Source organism: Vombatus ursinus, unplaced genomic scaffold (assembly GCF_900497805.2).
Source record: "Vombatus ursinus unplaced genomic scaffold, bare-nosed wombat genome assembly UNPS02005226.1, whole genome shotgun sequence".
NCBI classification, from domain to species: Eukaryota; Metazoa; Chordata; class Mammalia; order Diprotodontia; family Vombatidae; genus Vombatus; species Vombatus ursinus.
Window position 1 is genome coordinate 321,787 of NW_020945004.1, and position 25,309 is coordinate 347,095.

General features: G+C 37.4%; 2 protein-coding genes across 2 annotated transcripts in view; both read right to left on the minus strand.

The window, feature by feature from the left end:
- Positions 1-5,409, minus strand: part of LOC114029987 (aldehyde oxidase 3-like) — a 119,004-nt gene extending 113,595 nt beyond the window's left edge. The window contains exons 1-2 of the mRNA XM_027844644.1: positions 5,174-5,409; positions 3,378-3,435 (exon numbers count right to left, since the gene is read on the minus strand). Of these exons, the coding sequence (XP_027700445.1) occupies positions 3,378-3,435; positions 5,174-5,230 (115 nt within the window). The 5' untranslated portion in view covers positions 5,231-5,409. The remainder of the gene's footprint in view (positions 1-3,377; positions 3,436-5,173) is intronic.
- Positions 5,410-15,408: 9,999 nt separating this feature from the next.
- Positions 15,409-25,309, minus strand: part of LOC114030022 (aldehyde oxidase-like) — a 34,717-nt gene continuing 24,816 nt past the window's right edge. The window contains exons 11-13 of the mRNA XM_027844691.1: positions 24,060-24,248; positions 23,454-23,621; positions 15,409-17,418 (exon numbers count right to left, since the gene is read on the minus strand). Coding sequence (XP_027700492.1) covers positions 17,368-17,418; positions 23,454-23,621; positions 24,060-24,248 — 408 coding nt within the window. The 3' untranslated portion in view covers positions 15,409-17,367. The remainder of the gene's footprint in view (positions 17,419-23,453; positions 23,622-24,059; positions 24,249-25,309) is intronic.

Here is a 25,309-nt window from a genome sequence, read left to right on the forward strand (position 1 = left end):
ACTCTCCACAAAGATAGGCCAGACTGTAGATCACATCTTATCTATGCCACCCAGAAGTTGTGTGTCTGTATGTTTATGCCTACCAAATCCTAAATCTCAGTGATAGCTGTAAGGTCATACTTGCCTCTGTGTGTTAGGATCTATAGTACATTTGAAGTAAGTTAGCCTTGTACTTATTACCCATACTCTTATTACCCATGGTTGTATAAATGTATGAGGGAGGGGCAGCTAGGTGGCACAGTGAATGGAGCACTCACCCTGGAGTCAGGAGGACCTGAGTTCAAATCCTGCCTCAGACACATAACACTTACTGGTTGGGTGACCCTGGGCATGTCACTTAAGCCCATTTGCCTCACCAAATAAATATATGAAAGCATTATTTTTACTGCTGCTCCTCTTGAGTGTTGTCTCTCATGAATTACTCTTTCTTTTCCACCAGAATTCTTCTTTCTAGATCCTGCCTGCTGTTGTCTATGGCATCTGACTTGATGGATGTGTTTGTACATTCCCCTTCTCCTGACTTCATTTTCTGTGTAAAACTCTTTTAATAAGATTTGAAGTCTCCAGGCAAATATTGTTTACTGACCCTCATTAAATCTACTACATGCCTAGACAAAAGCTCATCATCTCTATATCTTAAGGCATAGTCCAGAAATCCAAATCCTCTTCCTAACCAGCTATCTAATTCCCACATCAACCATTCTTCTCTGAAACCCCTGCCTTCAACACCACTTGAGATCCTAAGGAATTAGAGAGGTCAAAATCAGTTGCATCTTTATTCCTAGATCTGATTTCATAAGAATTAGATATAGGGAACTTAATTTGACTTCTTTCTCTTTCTATAGCTTGTACAGACAGATTTCTGGGTTTCATGGGAATGTGATCAAAATGGCCATCTCTCACACCACTTAAATTAGTAAAAATGATTAAAAGAGAGAAATAGTCAATATTGGAGGAGGTGTGGGAAGACTGACATACTAATAATATTGGTATAGAGAATAGAGAAGTGAATAGGTCCAACTAGTCTGTAAAAAAAAAAAAAAAAAAACTGGAATCATGTAAGAAAAATCACTAAAATATTCATGCCCTTTGACCCAGAGATACCACTATCGGGCATGTTGTTGTTTGTCCTTCATTCTCAAAGAGGACCAATGATATCAAGAGGGTGATGTCTTGACTTGTAAGTGAATTAGATTTAAGTGAGGAAGAGCTGTGTAAAGTCATCAGCCTCACTCTCTCCTCCAGAGTCACCAGAGTCCAGTGGCAAGATATAGGTCAGGATGACTGGCAATGATCCTGGATGCAGTAGGAGACCTTGGCCTTTTTAAGCTAGGGTCTTTTCCAGGTCTTAGTTTGTCTAAGGCAACACCCATTCAGTAATTAAAGGCTATGTAAGAATGCAGGCAAAACATGGCTTAGTTTGTCTTCACAAAAGAATCAGTCTGGGAGGGGAAGACCCTCAGAGCTCCTGGCTGGAACAGAAACAATTGCTGCTTACCCTCACTCTGAGCCATCAGAACCCAAACAAGGAGCAAGTGAGGCTTGGCTGAGACCTATTACTGGCTAGTCAATGAGAGCCAGAGTGATTTGGGTTTAAAGGCATAGTCAAGTAGCTCCATTTGAATCCCAGTGGGCTTTATCGAAGTCTGGTTTTCCAGATAAATATTTCAAGAAATCATAAGTGAAAACTTCATGAGACAAACGAGTTAATTGTCACTGGGCATATACCTCAAGAACGTTAAAGACGGAAACAAAGACCCCATCTATACCAAAATATTCAAAGCAACATCTTTTGTAGTAACAAACACTATTAACAAAATGGTGTCCATCAACTGGGGACTAGCAGAACAAAATGTGATATACAACCATAATGAAATTTTACTGCTTTGTAAAAAAAAAAATGACTATGAGAAATTCAGAGAAAAAGGGACATTCTTTTGTGAACCAATGCTAATCAAAAATAGCAGAGTCAAGAGAATAATTTACATAATTATTTTAATAATATGAATGAAAATAAGCCTAAAAGGCAGGTGCAGGCAGATTAATTGCAGTGACCAATGCAGAAAAAAAAACGGTAATATAACACACTGACATCCCACTGGAAGATAGGTGCCTGACTGCAGGTGCAAAATGCTGTCAATGCTGTCAGTAAAGGCATGTTAACACTATTGGTCAATTGTGTTGAACTATTTTGTTTGGGGTTGTTTTGCTTTTCTGTGCAATGTGGGGAAAAATGTATCAGGAAATTTCTGTGGCATAAAGACAAAAGGAATCAATAAACATTTTTTTTAAAGCATTAAAGGATGGTCAAGTATCAATAGTTGGTTTGTGGAGCATTTAAGGAAACCCAAAACCAGAACTATAGCTATCCATTGTCTAGAGTAGAAATCTGAGGGAAGGCAAATGCTCTATCAAGAGTTTACAGGTAACTTTACCTGAAGGCAAGGCTAGCCTTGAGTCAAGAGCCTTAGAATTTAATTCAACAATTAAAAAGTTCCTATTACCATGCTAAGTATTGAAGTCTTCTGACTGAGACTCGGCCATATTCCTTTCTACTTATGCAATTTGGGTCCTCTTTTCATTCCCAGGCATGATTAGGGTGCTTTCTAAAAAAAAAGTCTATCACAGTCAATCACCTCTAAAACTAAAAGAGGTAAAGAAACTAGGTGGTATAGTAGATAGAGCTCCAAACATAGAGTCAGAAAGACTTGATTTCAAGTCTGACCTCAGACACTAGCTGTGTGACTCTGAGCAAATTAATTAACTTCTATCTGCCTCAGTTTCCTCATCTGTAAAATGAGCATAATAATAGCACTTACTGCCCAGGGTTGTTGTGAGGATAAAATGAGATAATTTGTGAAGCACTTTGCAAACCTTAAAGTGCTATACAAATACTGGCTATTAACCACCTAAGGCCTTCAAACTATACCTGTGGTGTCAAAGAATATGTTTCTTGGCTTATGACTACTTCCTTCTTTTTTGATGACTTCCAGGTTCCTGGAAGAATGAATTGACTCAGAAATGCCTTCTTACTTCCCTGTAGTTTCACTTGATGGTGAGTTCATTCATTATCAGACACAATAACTCAAAGAATTCTGATGATCAGAAAGGCTCTTCCCAGCTATAGCTTTCTCCTGCCCTGGACTGGTCTGCTGCTGCTACCTCCTTTCCCTTCTTCTTTGACCATTTGTGCTGCTTTAGTTAAGCCTTTGAGTCTTGCGCTCCCTTGGGATATTGCATTTTCAATAAGGTACCATGCAAGAAAAGGCCTAAGTCTTCCAGAATATTTTGTCCAACTTGGTCATCAAAGTATATAAAAGTTCGAAGTAAAGTCAGCCCAATAAAATTCCGAATAAAGTGCATAAGCAAAAGGATACGCTTTTTTCTCAAATAGAACAATAAATTTACTTCAGGGTCTGCATTCTTCTCGATCACCTATATAAAGAAAGTTATTATACAGCATCAAATTAATTCAAATTTTCATTGAAAAGTTTTTTTTATTTTTGTTTTTTTTATTAGCTTATTGGATTGGGGTTTTTTGGGGGGGAAGGGGATCAAGATTGGCCTCATTCACCTAATCTGATCAAATTCCATGCCTCCAATAAAGAAATTACATACTACCATATTGTATCTGGCTTATGTTCAACAAATTAGGTGGTAACCCACAACATTTCAGATCCCATGATGAGACCAGTCTCAGAGAAAAGAAATGCTGCATGAAACGCTGCATAAAAATAAGTATTGCTGTGTGTATCCTGGTCTCCAATAGGTGAAGAACAAGGGGTGGGCCTGAGTGAGTTTTAACCCAGCAGAAATCATGTTGTATTTTCTCTATTCTTCAACTGAACATCTGAAAAGTTACAGAGACTGGTGATGGCAGTGGTTGGTACTACAGTGTCTTTTCAGCCCCTAGAGAAAAACTGAGAAGGCAAAGGCTGTAGGCACACTCAAAGAAGAGGACTTTTAAAATGCACCTTTGCATTTTATACATTAATATGCATTTAAAATGCAATTCTGCATTTGGTTTGGCAACATTCGTTACTCAGAAGACCTGGAGCTATAAAGAAGTGCTAATTCATTTCAGTCAATATTGGAGTTTTGTTTGTGTAACTTGTAATGGTCTAATTGTGCTATGTGTACTGAATGATGTGAGAACTAGAGATATTTTCTACCTAGTAAGTGAGAAAGGACGCTCAACTGAAAGCTTCTGCTTTCTTTGAGTTAAGGGAGACCAGGTCAGGCTTCTCTACTTTACCTCTTTCTCCTTGCTCATTTGAGCCAGAAAATTTGAAAACATGGATGATTTCACCTCAGGGAATGCATCAAGGACTTGAAAAGCAAAGAACCCCGCACTAGTATGTAGTAGATGGTTCTTTTTCTAGAGTTTATGAATTTAAAAAAAAAGCTTAAAAAAAAAAAAGGAAATTTGGCCCATTTTTGTAAGTGCCCAAAGAAACAAGGAGCAAAAGTTACAACTGAGAAATTAGTTCTTGGCTTCCTGACCCTTTAGATACAGGATTCATTTATCAACAGGACTTCTCTTCCTGACAGTCTGGACATGTTGGAGTTTTTTGTTTTCATTTTTTGTTTTTTCAAAAGGCTTGTCAATGATGAGGCCTTTAGGGTTTTTTTTCCTTTTCTTAAGATATTGCTTGAGAATTTAAAATTAAAGCAGCTAAAGTATTTTTTTTCCTCTGAGGCTTTTATTGTTGCTCTTGGGTATATTTTAATAACCACAACTTGACCAAGCAATTTCTGCATCCTGCTGTTAGTTAGAGGAACACATACCAACACAAAACCTGCCCTGCTTCAAAAGAGTAGGTCAAAGAGCCTCAAAACTCCTGAGCCTTCTCCCCACCAAAAGAAGTTCAAGTTCACTACTCAGTTGAATACAAGGACAAGAACAACCTTAAGACCCCCTCAGGGATACTTACATCTTAACATGCTCTACAAACAGAATGAACAGCTCTATTTCATAGTCAGAAAAAGAGGGCCATAGATTATAAAATATTTTCTCATGGTCACACAGCAATTTGAGGCTTACACACTTAGCAGCCACCCTTTCCTCAATTCTTGGCTCCCTTGAGCTTGGAAGAAGATATAATGAAGTATCTCCTCTGTTTTTGTTTCTCCTTTATCCAACATTTAACAATAATGACAAAAAAAAACTTACCTTTCTTCCATTCACAAAGAAAACCAGTGCATCTGACTTCTCAGAATGAGACATCATGCCTCCAAAACTAGATCTTGACGTATAAATTAGCTAAAAATCAAGAGGTTCTTTTAAGAATGTGACCTGAGTTAGCATCTGCGATTGCGTCAAGTGAAGAAAAGTTAAAGCAGCTATTGAGAAATAAGCAACTACAAGAGACCAGAATTTTTTTGATCTTCTCTGCATTTAAATATACCAATCACCTCCTGTCCTTAAAAATCTCCCAGCCCTCTTCACTCCTCACCCTTTTTTCTTCTTCATTTCCTCCTCTCCTAAGCAAATATGAAAATTAAAACTAGATTTAATTCTTACATAAGGCACGCAGCTTCCTGCCCTTTTTACATAAAGCACACCTTTCTGCCCTTGAGGTAAGGGTATTAATGTTACATTGCTAGCAATGAGAAAATATAGCAATCAGTGGAATGAAATTGAAATGACTCAGGACACTAAGCTAAAATGCATTTTGCAAACAACTTGCATTCAGTTGCATTTTCCCTGGTGCTAAATTTAAATAATTAGATAGATTATTAAGCCACCATGTAGACCAGTATTTTAAAAGCATTTAAAGACATACAGTTAAATGATAAAGGTTCTTCTTGTAGTCAAATGAAAGTATGACCTAAGGATTCTGCCTGCAGAACTGGTTTTATAGCTGCATGGGTTGCTTTTAGTTTGGTCTACTTCCAGTACTCTATTTTTTCATTCAACAGGTTTCGCAATTGATCCAGTATCTACTGCTAGGATTTCTTGTTTTGGTTTTCTGTTGCTTTATTTAGACAACTACAAACACTTTTCTTGTATTTTCTAAGTTAAAATGTTGATTATTACGTTAAAATGATTATCAGTTGCCTTAATTCAGGATAGTCACCGCTCATATATTTGTGTACCTATTAATGGCAAAACACAAACTAATATCAACAAAAAAGGAGGATCAGCAAATACGTGACCTGATATTCTTCTTATGGCCCTGTTCTAAAATAGAATAATTGGTTAATTTAAATAAAAAGGTATGTATTTTGTATGGTTGTACATGAAAGTATTAGTTGAGTCTGGGTCTGATGAGATCTAGAGGTTTAGGGGTTCTGGGACCCTAAGATCATGACACACAGGTCCTGCCCAAAAGAATTCAACCCAAGCCTTCTTTCAGCCAAAGACAAGGTTTATCAAAGATCCACCATATTGGCCAGACTCTTAAGGAATCTGAGCACCTGTGAGGTATTGGCTAGATTGTAAGAATGTGAGCACCTTAATGGAGACAAGATGGAACTTATATACAGAAAGACTATGGGAGGGATCTAGGAGTGGCCAAGTAGTTTGTGAGGTAATAGAAGGCAAGAGACCTGGACCACTGTGGCCAAGAGAGAATGGAGCCTAGATAGAATTAAGGGTGGGAAGTGGCCATAGGGAGGAAAGACAATGGAGGGCTAGGTTAGGTTAAGGGTAACAGAGAATTGGGAGATTGCGCATAGCCACAATGAAAGGCCAGTTGATGGGATTAGAACCTCAGGGGAACACCAGAGATTTGGCCATGTGGGAAAGTCCAAGGTTTTTCCTTTTTTGGGGTCTAGATCCCATCCTCATCAGGTCCCTGGTATATGTGATTTAAACGTGGAAATTCATACAGGTTTTCATTTTCTGATAGGAACAAATGGCTCCCATTACAGCAGGACATATTACTTAACAAAAGCATAAATGAATGATGATCCTTGATAATATAAATGTAAGCAGGCTCTTAATCAGGAATTTCTTAATTATTATTCAATGTTATGGACATTGCTTGGCACTTGGTCTTATAAATATTCATGGGTGTAGATGTGTGCTTTTTTTGACCCAGGGTGTGGCCCTACCCATAAGGGGCTCTGGCTCTGGACCTTAGTTGACTGGGTTCTGTCCTGGTGGAGTCTGACCCCAAAGGAAAGTGATAAGGATTTTCTAGTTCTCTCTGATTCTTTATGCCCTCACTCCACAATGGAACTCAACAGAAAATCTCTAAAACAAAGTTTATGTATGGTTTCTGTCTAGTGTGTTTGCCAAAAGTATTGACAGCTCCTTTGACAAAGGTACTCACCTGAACAAAGTAGCAATCAGGTATAAGACAACTATTTATTCCCTCTACCACAAGAGAAATGCTTAAAACACAAAAGTTTCACAAGTGCACATACTAAAACATAAATTATAACCCATTACTTCTATTATACTCTTCTAGGAAGAAAAAATTCTTGAGAGACTTATGGGACTACTGAACAGATATTTCAAATTCACCTTGGTCAGTTGGGTTAGTCAACATGGCTCATCCTGCAGGTAGCGTACTTCCTTGGAGTAGCCAATCCTACTGGTTGATCAGCATCCAATTTAATGACCTCTGGAATTACAAGGTAACTGCTAAGGCTTGAAACCTTTGTTTCTTAGTAACCTGTGCTTAGGGAAAGAAATATAAAGCAGAAAAGACTTGAGATTCTGTATCATGACTACCTAGACAAGCACAGTTTCTTCCTGCCATGTATGTATAACTGCCATAGCTGCTGCAGAGGAAAGAGAAGAAAGAAAATAATCCCTCCTTTCCTTGCTAGGAATTCAAGTGAGAGCTGGCAGAATACTAAGCAAAACACTCAAAAAAAGAAAGAGAGGTAGAGATTTTGTCTTTTCCTTTTAAAGACTACTGAGTGAGTGGTTCTTCCTGGTTCACTCACAAATCCTCTTCTACTCAACCCACAATCATGGGAACTAATGAAGAAGCAGTTGCATCATCCTAAAGGATAAATCCTTCAGTGCTGACCCTCTCCCAAGTCACAGGGACCAATAAGAAGCCACTGGCTATATACACCCTTCAGCAAGGTATGTCCCACCACAAGAGGCCAGAGTAGAGGAAGGTCCATCCCTATTTATGTTCCATAGGGTGGTCCACAGTACATATATTAAAAAAAAAGATAAATATCACTTCCAAAAATCCTAATATGATGACCCATTATGAAATGGAGTTGGCCTCTTGAGTGTCTTGAATGGAGTTGAGCACAACTTCAGGCAGGTCCTACCAAGGGAGAAAGTCTGGACTTAGTAATAGACGATAATAGGTGCTATACAGGCACTAGCCCTGTTACATTGAGAGAGGTTTACCACACAGATAGTTCCAGGATGATACAACAACCCTCAAAGACCATCTACCAAATAGAAGAGGAAGTGTTATCTACCTGACTAGTGGAAAATGTATCACATAGATGTGGATGTACATTGAAATAGAAAGGTAGAGTGTATTACATATATATATATATATATATATATATATATATATATCTCCAATATCCACATACATGCACATATATTCTTATACTTTTATATTTATAAGTCATATATAACTTAATTTGAATAGCATATAACTCCTTAAAAGTGTGTGTGTGTGTGTGTGTGTGTGTGCTGTGCTGTGCTGTGCTGTGCTGTGCTATGCTGTGTTATCAGGGAATATTTTCAGTCTCTTTGGTCCCCATCAGTGGCGATCCAATGACTATATATCAAAGACAGAAGACCAAACCAAAAGCAAAAAGATTAGCATGCTAATGCTGATAGCAGTTTCAGCTTTCTAGAATCTAGATTTGATTTTTATAACCTTTCATAGAGTATAGAGCCAAAGCAAAGCATTTCACAGGAGAAAGAAGAGAAAAAGGAGAATCAGGCAAGGGAGAAAGGGTTGCATTTGGAATGCAACTGGCAAGATTTATTATTAGAATAAGAAAACATTTCCTCTTCAGGGGCAAGACCCTAAAAGGAGAGACCAAATGCTTTTATAATTGTAAAAGAAGCAAGGACAAGTAGCCGTTACAAGATTGAATGAAACTTTACCACATCCTTGCAACATTTTATTTCTCCTTCAGTTGATACTGGGTATGTTCTACTGAAATGTTACAAAATAATTATGTTTCCTATTTTCCCCTACAGTGAAAACACATATGCACACATATACATATGTATATATTTCCCCTGAATTTCACATAATGCTTTACACCTTTGCATTTATTATGCCCTATCATGTGCATGCATGAACTTTTGAGGAGTAATATGTTATTCAAATTAGGTTGTAAGTAGGAAAGGCAACTGAAGTATTTGAGTTTTGCTTAACATAGTGAAAGTTTGTTTGAACTCCTCAAGTTCTTTCTAGACTAAAAATATTGTAATAACCGTTTTCCTACTGTCAGTTCTTAATAAAGAAGTTACCTTCATTGAATTGACCCATTTCCTTGAAACTTTAGCCAATAGGCTTGCAGAGTGCATAAAACAGCTCTGGGCAGGGTAAAAATGTAATTAGGGGACATAAAATATGTAAGATTGAGTATAGATGAGATCTTGATAAAATGATGAGGGTGTGTTGACTGCTTCTTGGAACTTGATTCTTCTCCATTTCACCAAGTGCGTTATCTTGAAATAGATTTATTATGATTGTACATGTATAGCCTATATCGGATTCCTTCCCATTTTGGGGAGGAGGCAAAGAAAGAGGGGAGAGAGAAAAAAATTTGGAACTCAAAACCTTATAAAAGTGAATGTTGAAAACAATCTTTACATGTAACTAGAAAAAATAAAATACTATTAAGTGGGGGGAAAAGAAATATTTATTAAAATAATGACATTATATGTGTTCTCTTCCCATTAGAATGTGAGTTCCTTTAAAAAAAGACTGTCTTACTTTTCTATTTGTATCCTCAACACTTTGCATAGAGTAAGTACTTAATAAATGTTTCATTCATTCATTCACTAAAACAATGAAGGATAGTAGTAACTGTGACCAAAGCATTTTCATAGTTGTATATATTTGTCGGATTCATTTTGAAATCACTGTTTTTGAATAAGATACAGGAGGCAGAATTCACCTCAAATTTCATTGGCAGTCAATTCCAATTAGAAGGTGACATCTGTGCAAAAATTCTGTTTAACTTGATAGCTATGAGATAGAATGTATCTGCTGTTATGCATACCTTTAGGCCTACTGATCCTAAAGCAATGATTCCTTAGACTAAAGCAAGAAGAGAATCAGTTCACATGAGGAAAAAATAGAAGGGGTCTACTAATGTTGGGTATGCCACTGGTTTGCTATGTTACTATGGGGAAATTTTTTTCTCATTCTTGTGCTTCTATGTCCCTCACTGTAACATTGTTGTTGTTGTTCAGTCATTTCAGTCGTGTTCGACTTCATGCGACCCCTATTTGGGGATTTCTTGGCAAAAATACTGGAGTGGTTTGCCGTTTCTTACTCCAACTCATTTTACAGATGAAGAAACTGAGACAAACAAAGTTAAGTGACTTGCCCAGGGCCACACAGCTAGTAAATGTCTAAGGCCACATTTGAACTCAGGTCTTCTGACTCCAGGCCTAGCTTTCTATTCACTGTACCTCCTAGCTGCCTCCCAAGCTGTAATATAGAGATTTCTAATGGATATTTGCAAAGAATATTAAGATCCTTGGTTGAAAAAGCAGTCTTGTGAAATCTTAAAGTTGTTTTTTGTTTTCACTGTTGCAATCATAGAAAAAAGTGTCTTTTAGACATCTATCTCCCTATAAGAATCTTCCATATTTTACAGGCTTATGTGTAATATCAAGCATACACTTCCCATGTAGGATTTCACCAACCTGGCCTATTATTTATTTGTATATAAAGTCCCAAGCTATAGTTTTTTTTTGTTTGTTTTTTTTTTCTGGCATTAATGCTGAGGTCTAGATTCTTGGGGTTCTGGGACTCCAAAACAGCACAGTGGGTCCTGCCCAAAAGAATTTGACCCAAATCTTCTTTCAGCCAGAGACAAAGTTTATTAGGGAAAAACCATACAGATTCTTAAAGAATCTGAACATTAGTGACACCCAGAAAGGCGAGCAGACATGAGGAAGTCTGAGCATTTAAATGGAGGTCAGGGTAGATCGTATATACACTCACATAATTTTGGGTATTCAGAGGAGGGGCTGGGAGAAAGATCCTGAAACAGGAATGAGTTTAGGGAGAATTCCAATTGGAATGTCTGGGAGGTTGAAGAGACAATGAGAGTAGATAATGAAGGGAACTGGAAGGAAGAGGTTTGAATGGAGTCTGGATAAGATTAAAGATGGGAAATATCTTCATTAGATTTTCTAAGGGAGATTGAGAGAGTCAACAAGGAAAAGTCATAGAGTGGAGTATAGCTTCAGGTAACCATTTGAGATCAGAGTGAAGTCAAAGAAAGTTTAAGGGTTTTCTGGGGCCTGTAGACAAATGGGACCCAAATTTTCTTTTTTGGGTGAGGGACAAAGGTCTTGGCTTGGGCCCATACCCCATCATCAATACCCAGTTAATTTAGTTGACCGCTCAGCCTCTTCCCTCCGAATTACTAACTGAGTTTCAACTTTAAGTTGTCTTAGTCTAGTTTTGATGCTATTGTTGTTCAGTGGTTCAATCATGTATGACTCTTTATGACTCCATAGACGATAGAAAATCAGGTCCTTCTATCCTCCACTATCTCCCGAGCTCATGTTTATTGCTTCCATAACACTATCTGTCCATCTCATCTTCTGCTGTCCCCTTTTCCTTTTACCTTCAATCTTTCCCAACATCAGGATCTTTTCCAATGAGTCCTGTCTTCTCATTATGCAGCCAAAGTATTTAAGCCTCTGCTTCAGTATTTAACCTTCCAGTGAATAGCCTGAATTAATTTCTTTAGGTATTGACTGATTTGATCTCCTTGCTGTCCAAGCGACCCTCAAAAGTCTTCTCCAGCATCGCAATTCAAAAGTGCTGATTCTGTGGTACTCAGCTTTCCTAATAGTCCAACACTCACAGCCTATACGTTGCCACTGGAAAAAACATAGCTTTGACTATACGGACCTTTGTCAGCAAGGTGATGCCTCTGTTTTTAGTATGCCTTCAAAATTTATCATAGCTTTCCTTCCAAGAAGGAAGCATCTTTTAATTTCATGGCTGCAATCACCATAGGCAGTGATTTTTGAGGCCAAAAATATGTAATCTGACACTGCTTCCATTCCTTCTCCCTCTGTTTGCCAGGAAGTGATGGAACCAGTTGTCATGATCTTAGTTTTGTTTTGTTTTTATGTTAAGCTTCAAGATAGCTTTTACACTACCACTGATTAAATCAAATATCTCTCCTGTGATTATGTACCTAAATTTCTCTGCTAAGTGCCTTGCAGTGTTTGTCATGAATCTCTCTTTTTCCCTTCAGAATTCATTTAAATCAATGTATTTTGATAGTGCTTGGTTTAGAGAAGGCACAGCGGATAGAATTTATTCCTCTATAGGTAAAAATATTTCTAGCTACACTGTCTTTGCCCCTAAGCATTTTTTTTCTTTTTTCCTTTGGTCTTTTAGATGTCAGATATATGAAATGAGGGAGAAAGCATTAAATGATAGTAGTCACTAGAGTTTGGTGACCTATAAAATAACTTCCCAAAAATGTCTCATAACTCGAATGGCAGCCTGGTGATATCTGCAGTGATCCTGGGCACCCTCATTTCATGAGTGAAGTATCAAAGTTCAATGTGACTTGAATTCCATTTCCCAGCCTCCCCTTTATCACAACTTTATCCCCTTCTACTCTATTCTACAATAGAGCACCTATCACCAGATAACTGGCTGAGAGAGGAGGTCCCAGAAAAGTCAGAGGATCACAGATTTAGAGCCAGAAGAGATCTTAAAGAGCATCAATTTCAATTCCTTCATTTTACAAATGAGGAAACTGAGGTACATAGAGATTAAGTGAATTAAAATGACTTTTTTGGTCTTTCATGTCCTTAACAAGATCTTTTCCATAACTTCTTATGTACAAGTCATCATTAATTGCATGGTGCCACCTTTATTTTTTATTTTTTAATATATTTTATTTTCCCCCAACCACATGTAAAATCAATTTTTAACATTTTTTAAAGTTTTGAGTTCCAAATTCTATTCTTCCTTATGCTCTCCCCTGTCCAAGATGGTAAACAATCAGATATAGTTTATACATGTGCAATCACATAAAACATTTCCATATTAGTCATTTTGCACAAGAAGATTCAAATAAAAAGGAAAACATAAAAGAAAGAAAATGAAAAACAGCATGCTTCAGTTTGTATTCAAACAATATCACTTCTTTATTTGGAGGCAGATAGTATGTTTTATCATTGGTCCTTTGAGATTGTATTGGAACATTGTATTGCTGAGAATAGCTAAGTCATTCGCAATTCTTCATTGAACAATATTGTTGTTACTGTGTACAATGCTGTCCTGGTTCTATGCTCTCCATTTTGCATCAGTTCATGTACGTCTTTCCAGATTTTTTCTGAAACCATCCTGCTTGTCATTTCTTATAGCATAATAATATTCCATCACAATCACATACCGCAGCTTGTTTAACCATTCCCCATTTGATCGGCAGGTGCCACCTTTAGCAATAAGTACAGCTAAGACTGATCATTAGACAGAATTATCAGGGAATCCACACCTACCTAACAGGGAAGGGGCATTTATTTAATCTAGTTACTATCTTCAGTGATGATGTACCTTACTTAGAGGAGCTCATCTTTATAAGACTTCTAGTGTGCTATGATGGTCTGAGTATTCCCCTTGCATCTCCCTTTGAATTGTTTTATATGGTATTGTTTTCTATACCTTTGGGAAAGGTAGCCAGGAGAATACATCTCTCTCTCTCTCTCAGTTTTAAGATACTTACAAGATTTGTCTCTGTGTTTCTTGGGAGATAAGACACAGAGTAGGGGGGAGGGATGAGATGGGGAGAAAATTTGGAACTCAAAATCTTGTGGAAGTGAATGTTGAAAACTAAAAATAAAAAACAGAAAAAAAAGACACAAAGTATAGGACACAGAGTATATCCATGACATCTGAACAGTAATGAAATTCTCTACTATTCTGGCTTCAGAACTAGTCATCTGTTGCTTCACAATTGAGCTCAATCACCTATGACCGGGAAAAATTACATAGCAATGTACATCTTTGTGACAAACGACAATATAGCCTGTTTATATCCACCCTGAATCTCTTCCACTGACTCTTTGGTAACCTCTAATTTTGGCTCTCCTAAGATTGTGTTGTTTTATGATATAGACACATAGCATCTCCAGTAGAATGTTAATGTTAAAGACAATAACTTCTGTGGCAACAAGCAATTTGGAATCATTGAAGTTACTGGATAACTCCTCAAAATAGAAGCAATATGGTAAAGTGAATAAAATTACATGCATGGATTGGGACACCTAGGTTAGAATCCCAACTCAGATCCTTACTAGCATTGCAACTGTGGGTAAGTCATTTCACTTCTAAAAACTTGACTTTCCTCATGTCAAAAGTGGGGATAATTCTTGCACTATTTATTATATGGCTGTTTGGAGAGAACTATTTTACAAATGTTAAAATACTATGTAAATGTGAGTTATTATCTAATATTTTTATTAAATACTAGTGATCCCTTGATCCTATTAATACTTTGAAATAAAATCACAAAAGATAAAGGGATTGTAGGTTCACAAAGGGATAGTAAATTTCATTAATAATGTTTTTCAATATTTTATTGATGTTTGTTAATAATATAATGTTTATTAATGAAATCCACTACCACCTACCTCGCGTCTCCTTCACCAAGATCCCTTTGTTTATTCAGCTGTCACTTTGGGAGTAGAAATGGATTGTGAAATTCGAGCTAGTGACATTTGTCATTGCTAGCTTTTTAAGGTTGATATTATGGGAGAAAACGGCTATGTTTTCCCTCTCACAAAGCATCATTCTATGTTTCTGACATGATCAGAATACAGGGTGAGATGGAACAGTAATCTGACTTAATGTGGCATGTTTCACATTCTTACATGCTATTCGTACATCAAGGAGGGCCTGATCCACTCTTATATCCAACTTTACCTTGTAAAAATAGAGGAAGGGTCGGGATTAGAAAGAATATACATGTGTGTGTATGCATGTAGACATGAAAGGATTTTAGGGAGTGAGGGAAGCCAAAATGTCTCCATAGGAATACATAGAATCAACCAGATAGTTACTAAAACCATACCTACCACACCCTCTGCCAATTCTAATGACTTCACATAAGTTCATGTACATGGAAGCTCATGTCTACACACAAAATGCCATCACGTAGATGGACTTCCTAAGTGGGTCTCATCTATAGGATCAGTCTCAATCCAAGGAAAGGAGAAAAATTACCAAAAAAAAATGAAGTCAGATATCATCATCATTATTAGATGGTATTTATTAATCATCACTACCTAACAACATATGTTACCATAAAAGAGAGAACAATCAATATCTCTCCAGGGAGTTTGCATTCTGAAACAAACCTCTCCGAGTCCACCTATTAGAAGGGCTGTTACATGGCTAAAATGAGATAATATATGTAAAATGTTTTGCAAAACTTAAAGCACTATATAAAGATCAGTAGTTATTTTAATAACAATCTAACATATATTCTCATCTTATATTTAATAGACTTACAGCTTTAAGTCTGAGGTGATAATGAACACCCCAAATGCTTGTAGGATAGAGGCTAATTTTTTGCAGCAAATGAGTGCGTTTTCTATATAAGTATGGAAGGCCATACTTCATCATAGAAGCAAAATTGAGTATTTATTATTAGCACTTCTTCAATATAAACCAGAAATAAATGGAATCAAATATATTTGCTTTCCCTCCACTCCTCAGATCTTTAGAAAAACTATTCAAAAAGTTCATTAGTCACCAAGGATTTACTGAATGTCAATTCTGTAGAATATTTACTAGGTTCAGGAATGGGGCAAACAAAGTAAAACATGGGCATATCCTGCCTTAAGAAAACTGACTATGTGAAAATACAAAGCTTAAGAAGCAATAAAATAAAAATCATAATAATCCATGTGTGTGTGTGTGTGTGTGTGTGTGTGTGTGTGTGTGTATGTATGTGTGTGTGCCTGATATCCATTCTGTGGCAAAAGATAAGCTAGCTCTCACCAAAAAAAAAAATAATAATAATAATATTTTTATTTGTTTAATGTATACCATATAAGATAAACCCCATTTAGGAAAAATGCTAAGATTTTGGGATTTTCATAGCCATTATTTACCTTTCAATGAAAGCAATGTTTCCACCATTAAGCAAAAACTAATGAATCAGAAAATGTTCAAACTGGAAAGGATCCTAAAGATCATCATGTTAAACCTCTTCATTTTACAGATAAAGGACACAAAGACTCAAATAAGTTAAAGCCCATTGTCAACAGCCCATTGACTCTTTCAAGTGGGATCTAGCCCCAAGGGAACATGTTTTAGAATAAAATAGGCACACATTTCTACTGAATTTTATCATCCCAAATTTGATTTTTACAGTTGCCCTTGGCTTTTGACCTATTACTCTTGGACTTGGATCCTATTTTTCCGACTCAAGTATCTTACTGACTAATGAATGTCTGGCTTTTACTTGCGGATCATTTAATCTTTCAATTCCAAAGTTTGGCAATATTTTAGGGCTAGTCTGATCCAATGTCATAGTAGCATTGATTTAAAGCTAGAAGAGATCTTAGAGGTCTTATCTAACTTATTGCCTTTATTTTACAGATAACAAAACTAGGGCCCAGAGAAGTTAAGTGACTTGCCACACAGACAGTGCTAGAACAAAAATACAAACCTAGGCCCTTTGATTGAAATTTAGTGCTCTTTCTACTGTATCACACTGCCCTTTCCTAGGGGCTCTGACTCTCAAGCTGAAATTTCCACTTGTTAATCACCCCATCAGACTCTGGAGCATTTGGAGTATTCTGACCACTTTCTCATCTCCAATAGGGACCCAGGGAGACAAGACAATGTAGGAAAATGCTAGCCACATGAACTCACATGCAATTTACCCATGACATTTTCATGATACAATGGAAGAAAAAACATTCTAGAGGAAACAGGCTAGACACTGTGCCTTTGATTTGGTCTTCACTGCCTAATAAGGATGGATAGCTGTAAAAATCTGAGGAGGGAGGGTGGTTGTTGAATGTACCTAAAAACAGAGTTAAAAGCATTTATTTGTCAAACTCTTAATGATTTGTGGAAATTAATGTTTTTAGATATGCCATCATAAAGCACAGAGAAATTGGAGAGATTAATTCCCTATTTCCAGATATAATCAAAATCTCTATCACATTTTCTCCCCAAGTTTGTCATTGATTCATATGCGAATGTCCCAAGGAACAAAAGACCCAGGTTCATCCTTTGGAATCTAGAGAAAAGAAGACATTAGGGTGTTTGTTATTTTATTGATGATATCATTTTTATTTTGCTTATAATTGTAGCAAATCATCTGTCATTTTCCACTACTACTTTGACTTAAATACTTGAAGGAGGTCTTGTTTCATTCATTTCATTTGCCTCCATATGCTCCCCATTGCTAGCCTGGGTGCTGACCCTGCCTCCTTTGGCTTTGATAGGTGAGTTTTTGCTGGGGTTCAGGGCTCCATACCACTTCCTGGCATATTCCACAGCATGTCCCATGTGCAGACTCCCTTTCCTAGTTCCCCGGCACATAATGAGCACGAACAAACACACCAGCTACTGGTAAACCCTCTAGGGATGAACCTTTCCAAACTTAGCTAGTTTACCAGCAAGGAGAAGGTGGAGGTAGTGCTCCTCAGACACCAGACAATCTGCTGCCAGGTCTGCCCTCAAAAGCATTTCTAGCTCAGCAGGATTTTCCAGGGCTAACACTCTGCTGGCATAAGGGTCAAGTACTCAGGGCCACTTTCATACCATGATGAGTCAATAAGACTTTAATGGAGTCATTGTCCATTAGGGTCTCAAAAAACTGTCCAGATACCTGCTCATCAGGTAGCCGTCCAGGTAGTGGAAAATAAACTAAATGCCTTTTGTACAGACTCCAAATCCCCTCTGTTCCCATGAAGCTTGATTATGAGATACCATCTAACCAAGGCACTCCTGCTCTGGCCAACTGAATCATCCACTGGTAAGCTACAAGAGCCTTTTATTTAAATAATAATTGTAATTCACACAAATTGCAACTCCTTGGTTTGTGATTTATGACAAAGAAGTATACAAGTCACATGTTTACTTTAGAAGTCAGATTCTTCTTTTCTTAAGTCATTGATCAGTCATGTCTGACTCTTCATGACCCCCCCTTTGGGGTTTTCTTGGCAAAGATGCTGGAGTGGTTTGCCATTTCCTTTTCCACTTCATTTTACAGATGAGGAAACTGAGGCAAACAGCGTTTAAATGACTTGCCCAGGTTCATACAACTAGTAAATGTCTGATGCTGAATTTGAACTCAGGTCTACCTAACTCTAGGCTCAGTGCTCTATCCACTGTGCCATCTAGCTGCCCTAAATGCCTTCTTTTCTACTCTATCCCAAATGATTTAAGTTTAAATCCTGCCTGAAATAACTTACAGCAGTCTGACCCTGCTCAAGTAACTTAATCTCTCTGTAAAACAAGGAGGTTGGACTCATTGGCTTCTAAGGTCTTTTCTATGTCTAAATCTATGACTCTAAAATTGCCTTTAAAACAACATACTGCATATAAAAGAGTTCAAAGACTTGAAATATCAATTTATATTGAATAATTATGTGTTCATTACTAAATATCCCATCTTGGCCTCCTTAAACATGGGCAGAGGCAGTGTTATATACCCAGGGGGAAAAATGGCCAAGAAAGAAAAAAGAGAAGAATAAGCTAGTTCTTCCAGGTTATCCTGAGTAATGTTTAGCTTTTAACAGCTCCATGAATTATGAGGCATCTACTAATCTTGAAGAGAGGCTTACAGATAGATAAAGGGTTGAAAAAGAGTCACAGAATGCCAGAGTGGACCAAGGGCTGACCTTAGAGTCACTAAGTCCTACTCTGACATACACATACTAGTTATGTGACCATAAGCAAGCTACTTAAACTTCCCAGTGCCTCAAATAACTCTAATTCCATGAGTTACAGAGGAGCTGCTGATAGGTATCAGTGCAGGTAATTTCCACGCTTAGATTTCCCTACTTGGGTGAAATCATGTATCCAGTCCAGAAAAGAAAATACACACATGCAAAAATACCTTATATAATTTCTGTGGGACCCAAATATTATATGTAAAGCACTTTGCAAAGGTTAAAGCATTATGTAAAATTACATTTTTTTTTAAAAGCCCTCAGATCATTCAAATTCTGGGATCCTCAGGGAAAAAATTCAGAAAAGCACCTTTGAGGGCCCATAGACACATTTACACTTCTTAGATTTTTTTTTCTACTTCTGGTTATGACATCTCTAAGAAAGAATTGTTATCAAAGAGCATCTTTTTCTTTTAACAGATGTTTATGTATTGGTCTCTAAAGTGCCTGTATGCTTTGTTGAAATATCATACACGTCAGCATGCATGTGTGTGAATAGATTTGCTTATATATTCCAAAAGCTCCTTGATTTCATTAATAATAGATACTAATTCCACTAACAAGGATTTCCACCTCTCTGTGCCTAAGTGCAACATCCTCATGAGTTCTTTCTAAAATTAGGACCATGGATCATATAGAATCACAGATCTAGAGCTAGAAACTGTCCAGAGGCAATCTAGTCTAATCCCCCTAGTTTGCAGATGAGGTAATTAAGTCCCAAAGTCACAAAGGCAAGTAAATATTGAAGGCAAGCCTTGAACACAGGTTTGCTAATTCTCAAGCCAGAACTCTGCCCATTGTAGCACACTGCCTCAGTCAAGGTAGACATGTCCTAGGATAATAGACCACAGTCCCTTGCTAGGACCACGTGCACACTGAAGTACATGGATTGAAGAAATCATACAACTATGCTTACTGAGTCCATTACAAGTTTGTTACATAATCTTGATTTGGCTCTGACTGTTCCATATCAATCCTTTAATTTTTTTTCTAACTGACTTTTTGGGCAGCTGGGTAGCACAATGGTTAGAGTGTCAAACCTGGAGTCAGAAAGATTCATCTTCATGAGTTCAAAGCTAACCTCAGACATTAGTCATGTGACCCTGGGCAAGTCACTTAACCCGATTTGCTTCAGTTCCCCTATCTGAAGAAGGTAGGAGAAGAAAGTGGCAAACCACTCCAGTATCTTTGTCAAGAAAATCCCAAATGGGGTCACAGCCAGACTGAAAAATGACTGAACAACAACAAATGTTGCAGAGATTGAGAAGATAAGGCCTGAGAAAGCACCATTCGGTTTTGCAATCACAATAGAACATTCATAACTTTGGAAAGAACAGCTTCACTTGAATGATAATGCCAGAAGCCAAACTGCAAAGGGTTGAGAAGTAAATGTCAGGTGAGAAAATGGAGGCAATGAAGGCATACAGTTTAGCTTTGAAAGGACAATAGATTGAAGAAATGGTAAAAAATCAAGGGAATTTTTTTTAAGGATTGGGAGATACGGAAATGTTTGTAAACAGTAAAGAAAAGGTCAGTAGAAAAGAAGTTGGCCTTGAATAAGTTATTCAAACTTCCCAGTGCCCCAAGTAACTTTTAAAGAAAAGGGATTTGAAGGACGGAGCTCATGGAGGAAGGAAGACTGAAGCACAGGTACAAGTAAAGGAATGGTTTTTTTGTAAGGAGGGCCACCTCTCTCTACAAGACTTGAGGGGGAGAGATGGAAGAATGATATTGAGGTGATTTGGAATGTAGAATTGGAAAGGAAAGGGAATTTAAAATGGATGGACTAGATTTTTTTAGCATTTGAAGAAGCACTCAGTTGTGAGGGAGGAAGCAGTAAGGTTGTATAAGTGGTTGGAAGTAAGAAGAGAAGGTCTGGAATATTTTACTAACCTTTTTTTCCTTCTAGAAACCCTGCCCTCCTTGGGTTTTCATAACACTATTCTCTCCCAGCCCTCTTACCACCTGCCTGGCCACTCCTCAGTTCCCTTTATTGGTTCATCATCCTTTATTCCATCCCTTTTTATGCATACACCGCAGCCTGGCTCCTCTTCTCTCTACACTCTTCTCAGTGATCCCATTAGCTCCCATAGGTTCAATCTTCTCTATGTACACACCTTCCAGTCCAACATCAGCAACAACTTATTAGACAGTGCTGCCTGGATTTCCCATAAGCGTTTCAAACTCAACATGTTCATGCCAGAACTATCTTCCCAAAATCCAAATCTTGGCCTCTTCCTTACTTTCTTATTTCTTTTGAAATCACCAACCAGTCTCTCAGTTTCACAACTTTAGTGTCATCCTCAAATCTCTCTCTCACCTCTCACAACCAATCAGTCATCAAATTTTGTCAATTCTACCTCCACAACATTTTTCTCATTCCTCCCCTTCTCCCCACCTCTCAACTCATCATCTCTCACCTGAACTACTATGATAGCTGCCGAATTAGCCTCATACAGCTTGGATTTGAAGAGAATAGACATTAAAGGGTACAAGGAAAGGATAGGATCCTCAGGAATAAAATTCTGCAGGGAAAGTCAACCAAGAAGGGGTATCGATAATGAAATTCTGAAAACAAACAATGATATACTGAAGAGTATAAAAGGGAAAATTGTTTAAAGAGAATGCCATAGATATACAGGGAACTCATCAATCAACTTAGAAATTGGAGAGCTAGGATCTGAACCCAAATCTTCAAAATCCAGTGCTCTTTTCACTGTACCATGAATATGAAGTGTGACATAATCCTGTAAGAACAATGTCAAGAGTACTGAAACTCAGAATAAGCTGAGGCTGAAGAAAGCTGAGGAAATTTCTAAGGTTTTTGTTTTTTTTTTTAATTTCTATGACAGACACTGAACCTGTAGAACGGGACTCCAAGATGAAGAAATGACCACTGCTAAAGCAAGTCAGCACCTTCTCTGCAACTTATAGTCTTAGAGAACTGGTTAGATTTCTAAGAGGTTAAGTAATGCCCAGAGTCACATGGCCAGGATATATCAGAAGCAAGACTTGGACCTAAGTCTTCCTGGCTCCAAGACCAACACTCTATCCACTACACCATACAATCTCTCCTTTTAATATTGTTGAATAGGAGAGAAGAGTAATAAAGAAGGTATAAGATTGTTGCTTCAAAAAGATGGAATGATGGTGGAGAGAAGGTTTCTTTTTTTCCTTTGAATTTCTTTGGCAAGAAGGATGATCTTTGGATGAGAAAGTTCAGAACAAAAAAGACTAATAGGGAATTAATACCAAAGATTAGCATAGAGATCCTAAGTAAGCCCTTAGATGCCCTTGACAAGTTCAGATCACTTGGCAGGGTATGACAGATGAGATTGCTGAGCCACTATTGATGATACTTGGAGATCATGGGGAATGGAAAAGGTACGAATGGATTAGAAAAGGAAAGATGTCCTCATTTTTAAAAAAATGAAGAGGATAGAGTTTAAAAACTATAGTCCAATGAGTTTGACTTAAATTCCTGATTAAAGGGATAGTTTGTGAATGTTTAGAAAAGGAACTGTTTGAAGTAATCAGCCAGCCTTTCAGGCCTTGTCCAACAATAGAGGAATAGTTAAATCAGCTGGAATCCTTGGTCTTGGCCTTCTATTTAGGAGTTAACTTCTTTTGTTAATGAGAAAGGGAGAAAAAGAGGAAAAAAGATGTTGTGAGTTTGTGTCTTTGAACGTGGTAGGAGATGAGGAAGAGTTATTTCACAAATAAAACATTTTAAAAGACAACCAAAAAAATCAGTTTTTTTCAGATAGGAAAGATCTAAGGCTGGTCATGAAAGGATTAGGGAACAGGTTAAATTATAAAGGCCACCTATATCAGATTTGTTTAAACCTAACTTCCTCTGCAGCTAGATGGCACAGTGGATAGAGTGCTGGGCCTGTAGTCACTAGACTTCCCTGAGTTCAAATCCAGCTTCAGATGTTTACTAGCTGTGTGACCCTGGGCAAATAACTTAATCTTCTTTCCCTCAGTTTCTTCATCTGTAAAGTGAGCTGGAGAAGGAAATGGTAAACCACTCCAGTATCTTTGCCAAGAAAACCCCAAATGGTATCATGAAGAGTCAGACAGGGCTAAACAACAACAAAATTCCTCTTCATTGTATTTTTTTCTTTTTCTTTTATAAAATGAAGAATGAAAAATTGTGAATTTTTCACTGTAGGGCTACAAGTCTAATATTTCATGCCCTCAGGAATCTGCCGGGCTCTATTTAGAGATAATAATCCTAAAAATTATCATTTCCCCCCTCTCATTTCCCTCTACTTTGATTACAGTAGAAAACTACTTTGGTGGTTCATTCCTCTCTAGCTTCAAAAAAGAAGTTAGCATTTTTCCAGTTTTGTTTCTTTTGAAAAATATGTACCATTTTTGTAAATTTATCTTCACATGCCATTCTAATCTTCTCAGGAGTCAACGGACTATTCAACGTGAAATCTCCAGAAAATCCTCTTTCTCGTCGAGCTGCACATATTGCATCATGTAAGGCAAAAAACACAGAAGATCCCAGGAATAATGCAGACTCACCCAGGCCCTTGGAGGAAAACAAATATAGTGGCTAAAAAAATCCAACTTTCTTTTTACTTATGCATTTTATTTATATTTAACTAATCTCGCTTATTATTTAAAAAAATCAGTTAATAGATGTAAAATGTTAACCTGCCAAACAAATGTGAGCAATTATATTTCTTTCTTCGTAGTCTTTGTTGAGTACAAACCATTAGCAACTGAAAAATAAACTTATTTGATATGGTGCTTCCCACCTAAAGAAGAAGAATCTCCTCCCAGTAGAACATAAACTTCTTGAGGGCAAGGGAATTTTGTTTTTGTGGGGTTTCTTGTTTTTTTATTCCCAGTATATACTATAATGCATCACAGATACTGGTTTAATATATACTTGCATTATATTGAGTTGAATTCCCTCCTGAAACACTTTTCAGTGAAAAATTAATTCTTATCCAGTGTACCTTACCTTTGATGAATATAGAGTGTGTGCAACTTCGGAAGCAGGCAAAAAGGAAACATTGAACTCAGTAGGAACATCACAGAAGGAAGGAATTTTATACTGTTCTGGCCCCCGAGTGTAGAGGTTTCCTTCAGGTGAGTATTTCAGTTCCTCTAATGTATAAAGACCCACACCTTGAATAAATGCACCTTCAACCTGATGTAAAAAAATGATAAGGAATTAATTTTTCCATATATAGTCAAATATCAGATATATTAACTCAAATGCTTTGCAACTTTAAGATAACATTTATTTTTCAAACATTTTAAACATTTTACAGAGAACCACATGCTTTTGGGCTATTAGCAACAATAAACTTAGAGTAAGAATATCTGGGTTCTAGTTCTGGCTCGAACGTGAACTAGCTCTATGACGGTAGGCTAGTCACCTTATTTTCTTAAGCCTCAATTTCTCATTTGTAAAAATGGAGGAATTGTATCAGATGATCCCTAAGATCCCTTCTGTTTCCATTAATCACAATTTCTTGCCTTCATATAAGTATGGGACAGGGAATGGACTTGTGATTTGGTTGGTATGGGGAGTTCCTAGGGAGGAGAGTCCTTCTACCAATAGAGGTCATTGCCTTCTTTGCAATTTACAGTCTTCAAAAGACACTAGGCCTAGAGCACTGAGTATTTAACTTATTTTTCCAGGAACATACAGCCAATATATATCAGAAGTAGAATTTGAATCCAGGTCTACCAGTCTTCAAGCGTTTTTCTACCTATTTCATGCAGCCTTAAATGAGTTCTAAGGGGCAACTAGGTGGCGCAATGGATAGAGCACCAGCTCTGGAGTCAGGAGGACCTGAGCTCAAATCTGGCCTCAGATACATAACCCTTACTAGCTGTGTGACTCTGGGTCCCAATTGCCTTGGGCCCACCCCCCAAAAAAAATTAGGTTCTAAGTCAAAATAGACTTTCACCACTTCTTTCAGACTTCGTATTATTCTTTCAGCTTGCCCTCTCCCTATCAATCCTATCCAGTATGAGTCATGGTTAATCATGCATAGTAATGCTAAACTAATCTCATTTCCTTTTCTGATAGTGTTTCTAGACTGGTAAATATATGAAGTGCCACTTGGAGGGAATATAACTGGATTTTTAGAAAATCATTTTATAAAGTCTCTATTGATATTCATGTGGGCAAAATGCAGAAATATGGGCTGAAAAATAGTATGGCTAAGTCAGTTTGGACCTGACTGAATTAATGGAGCT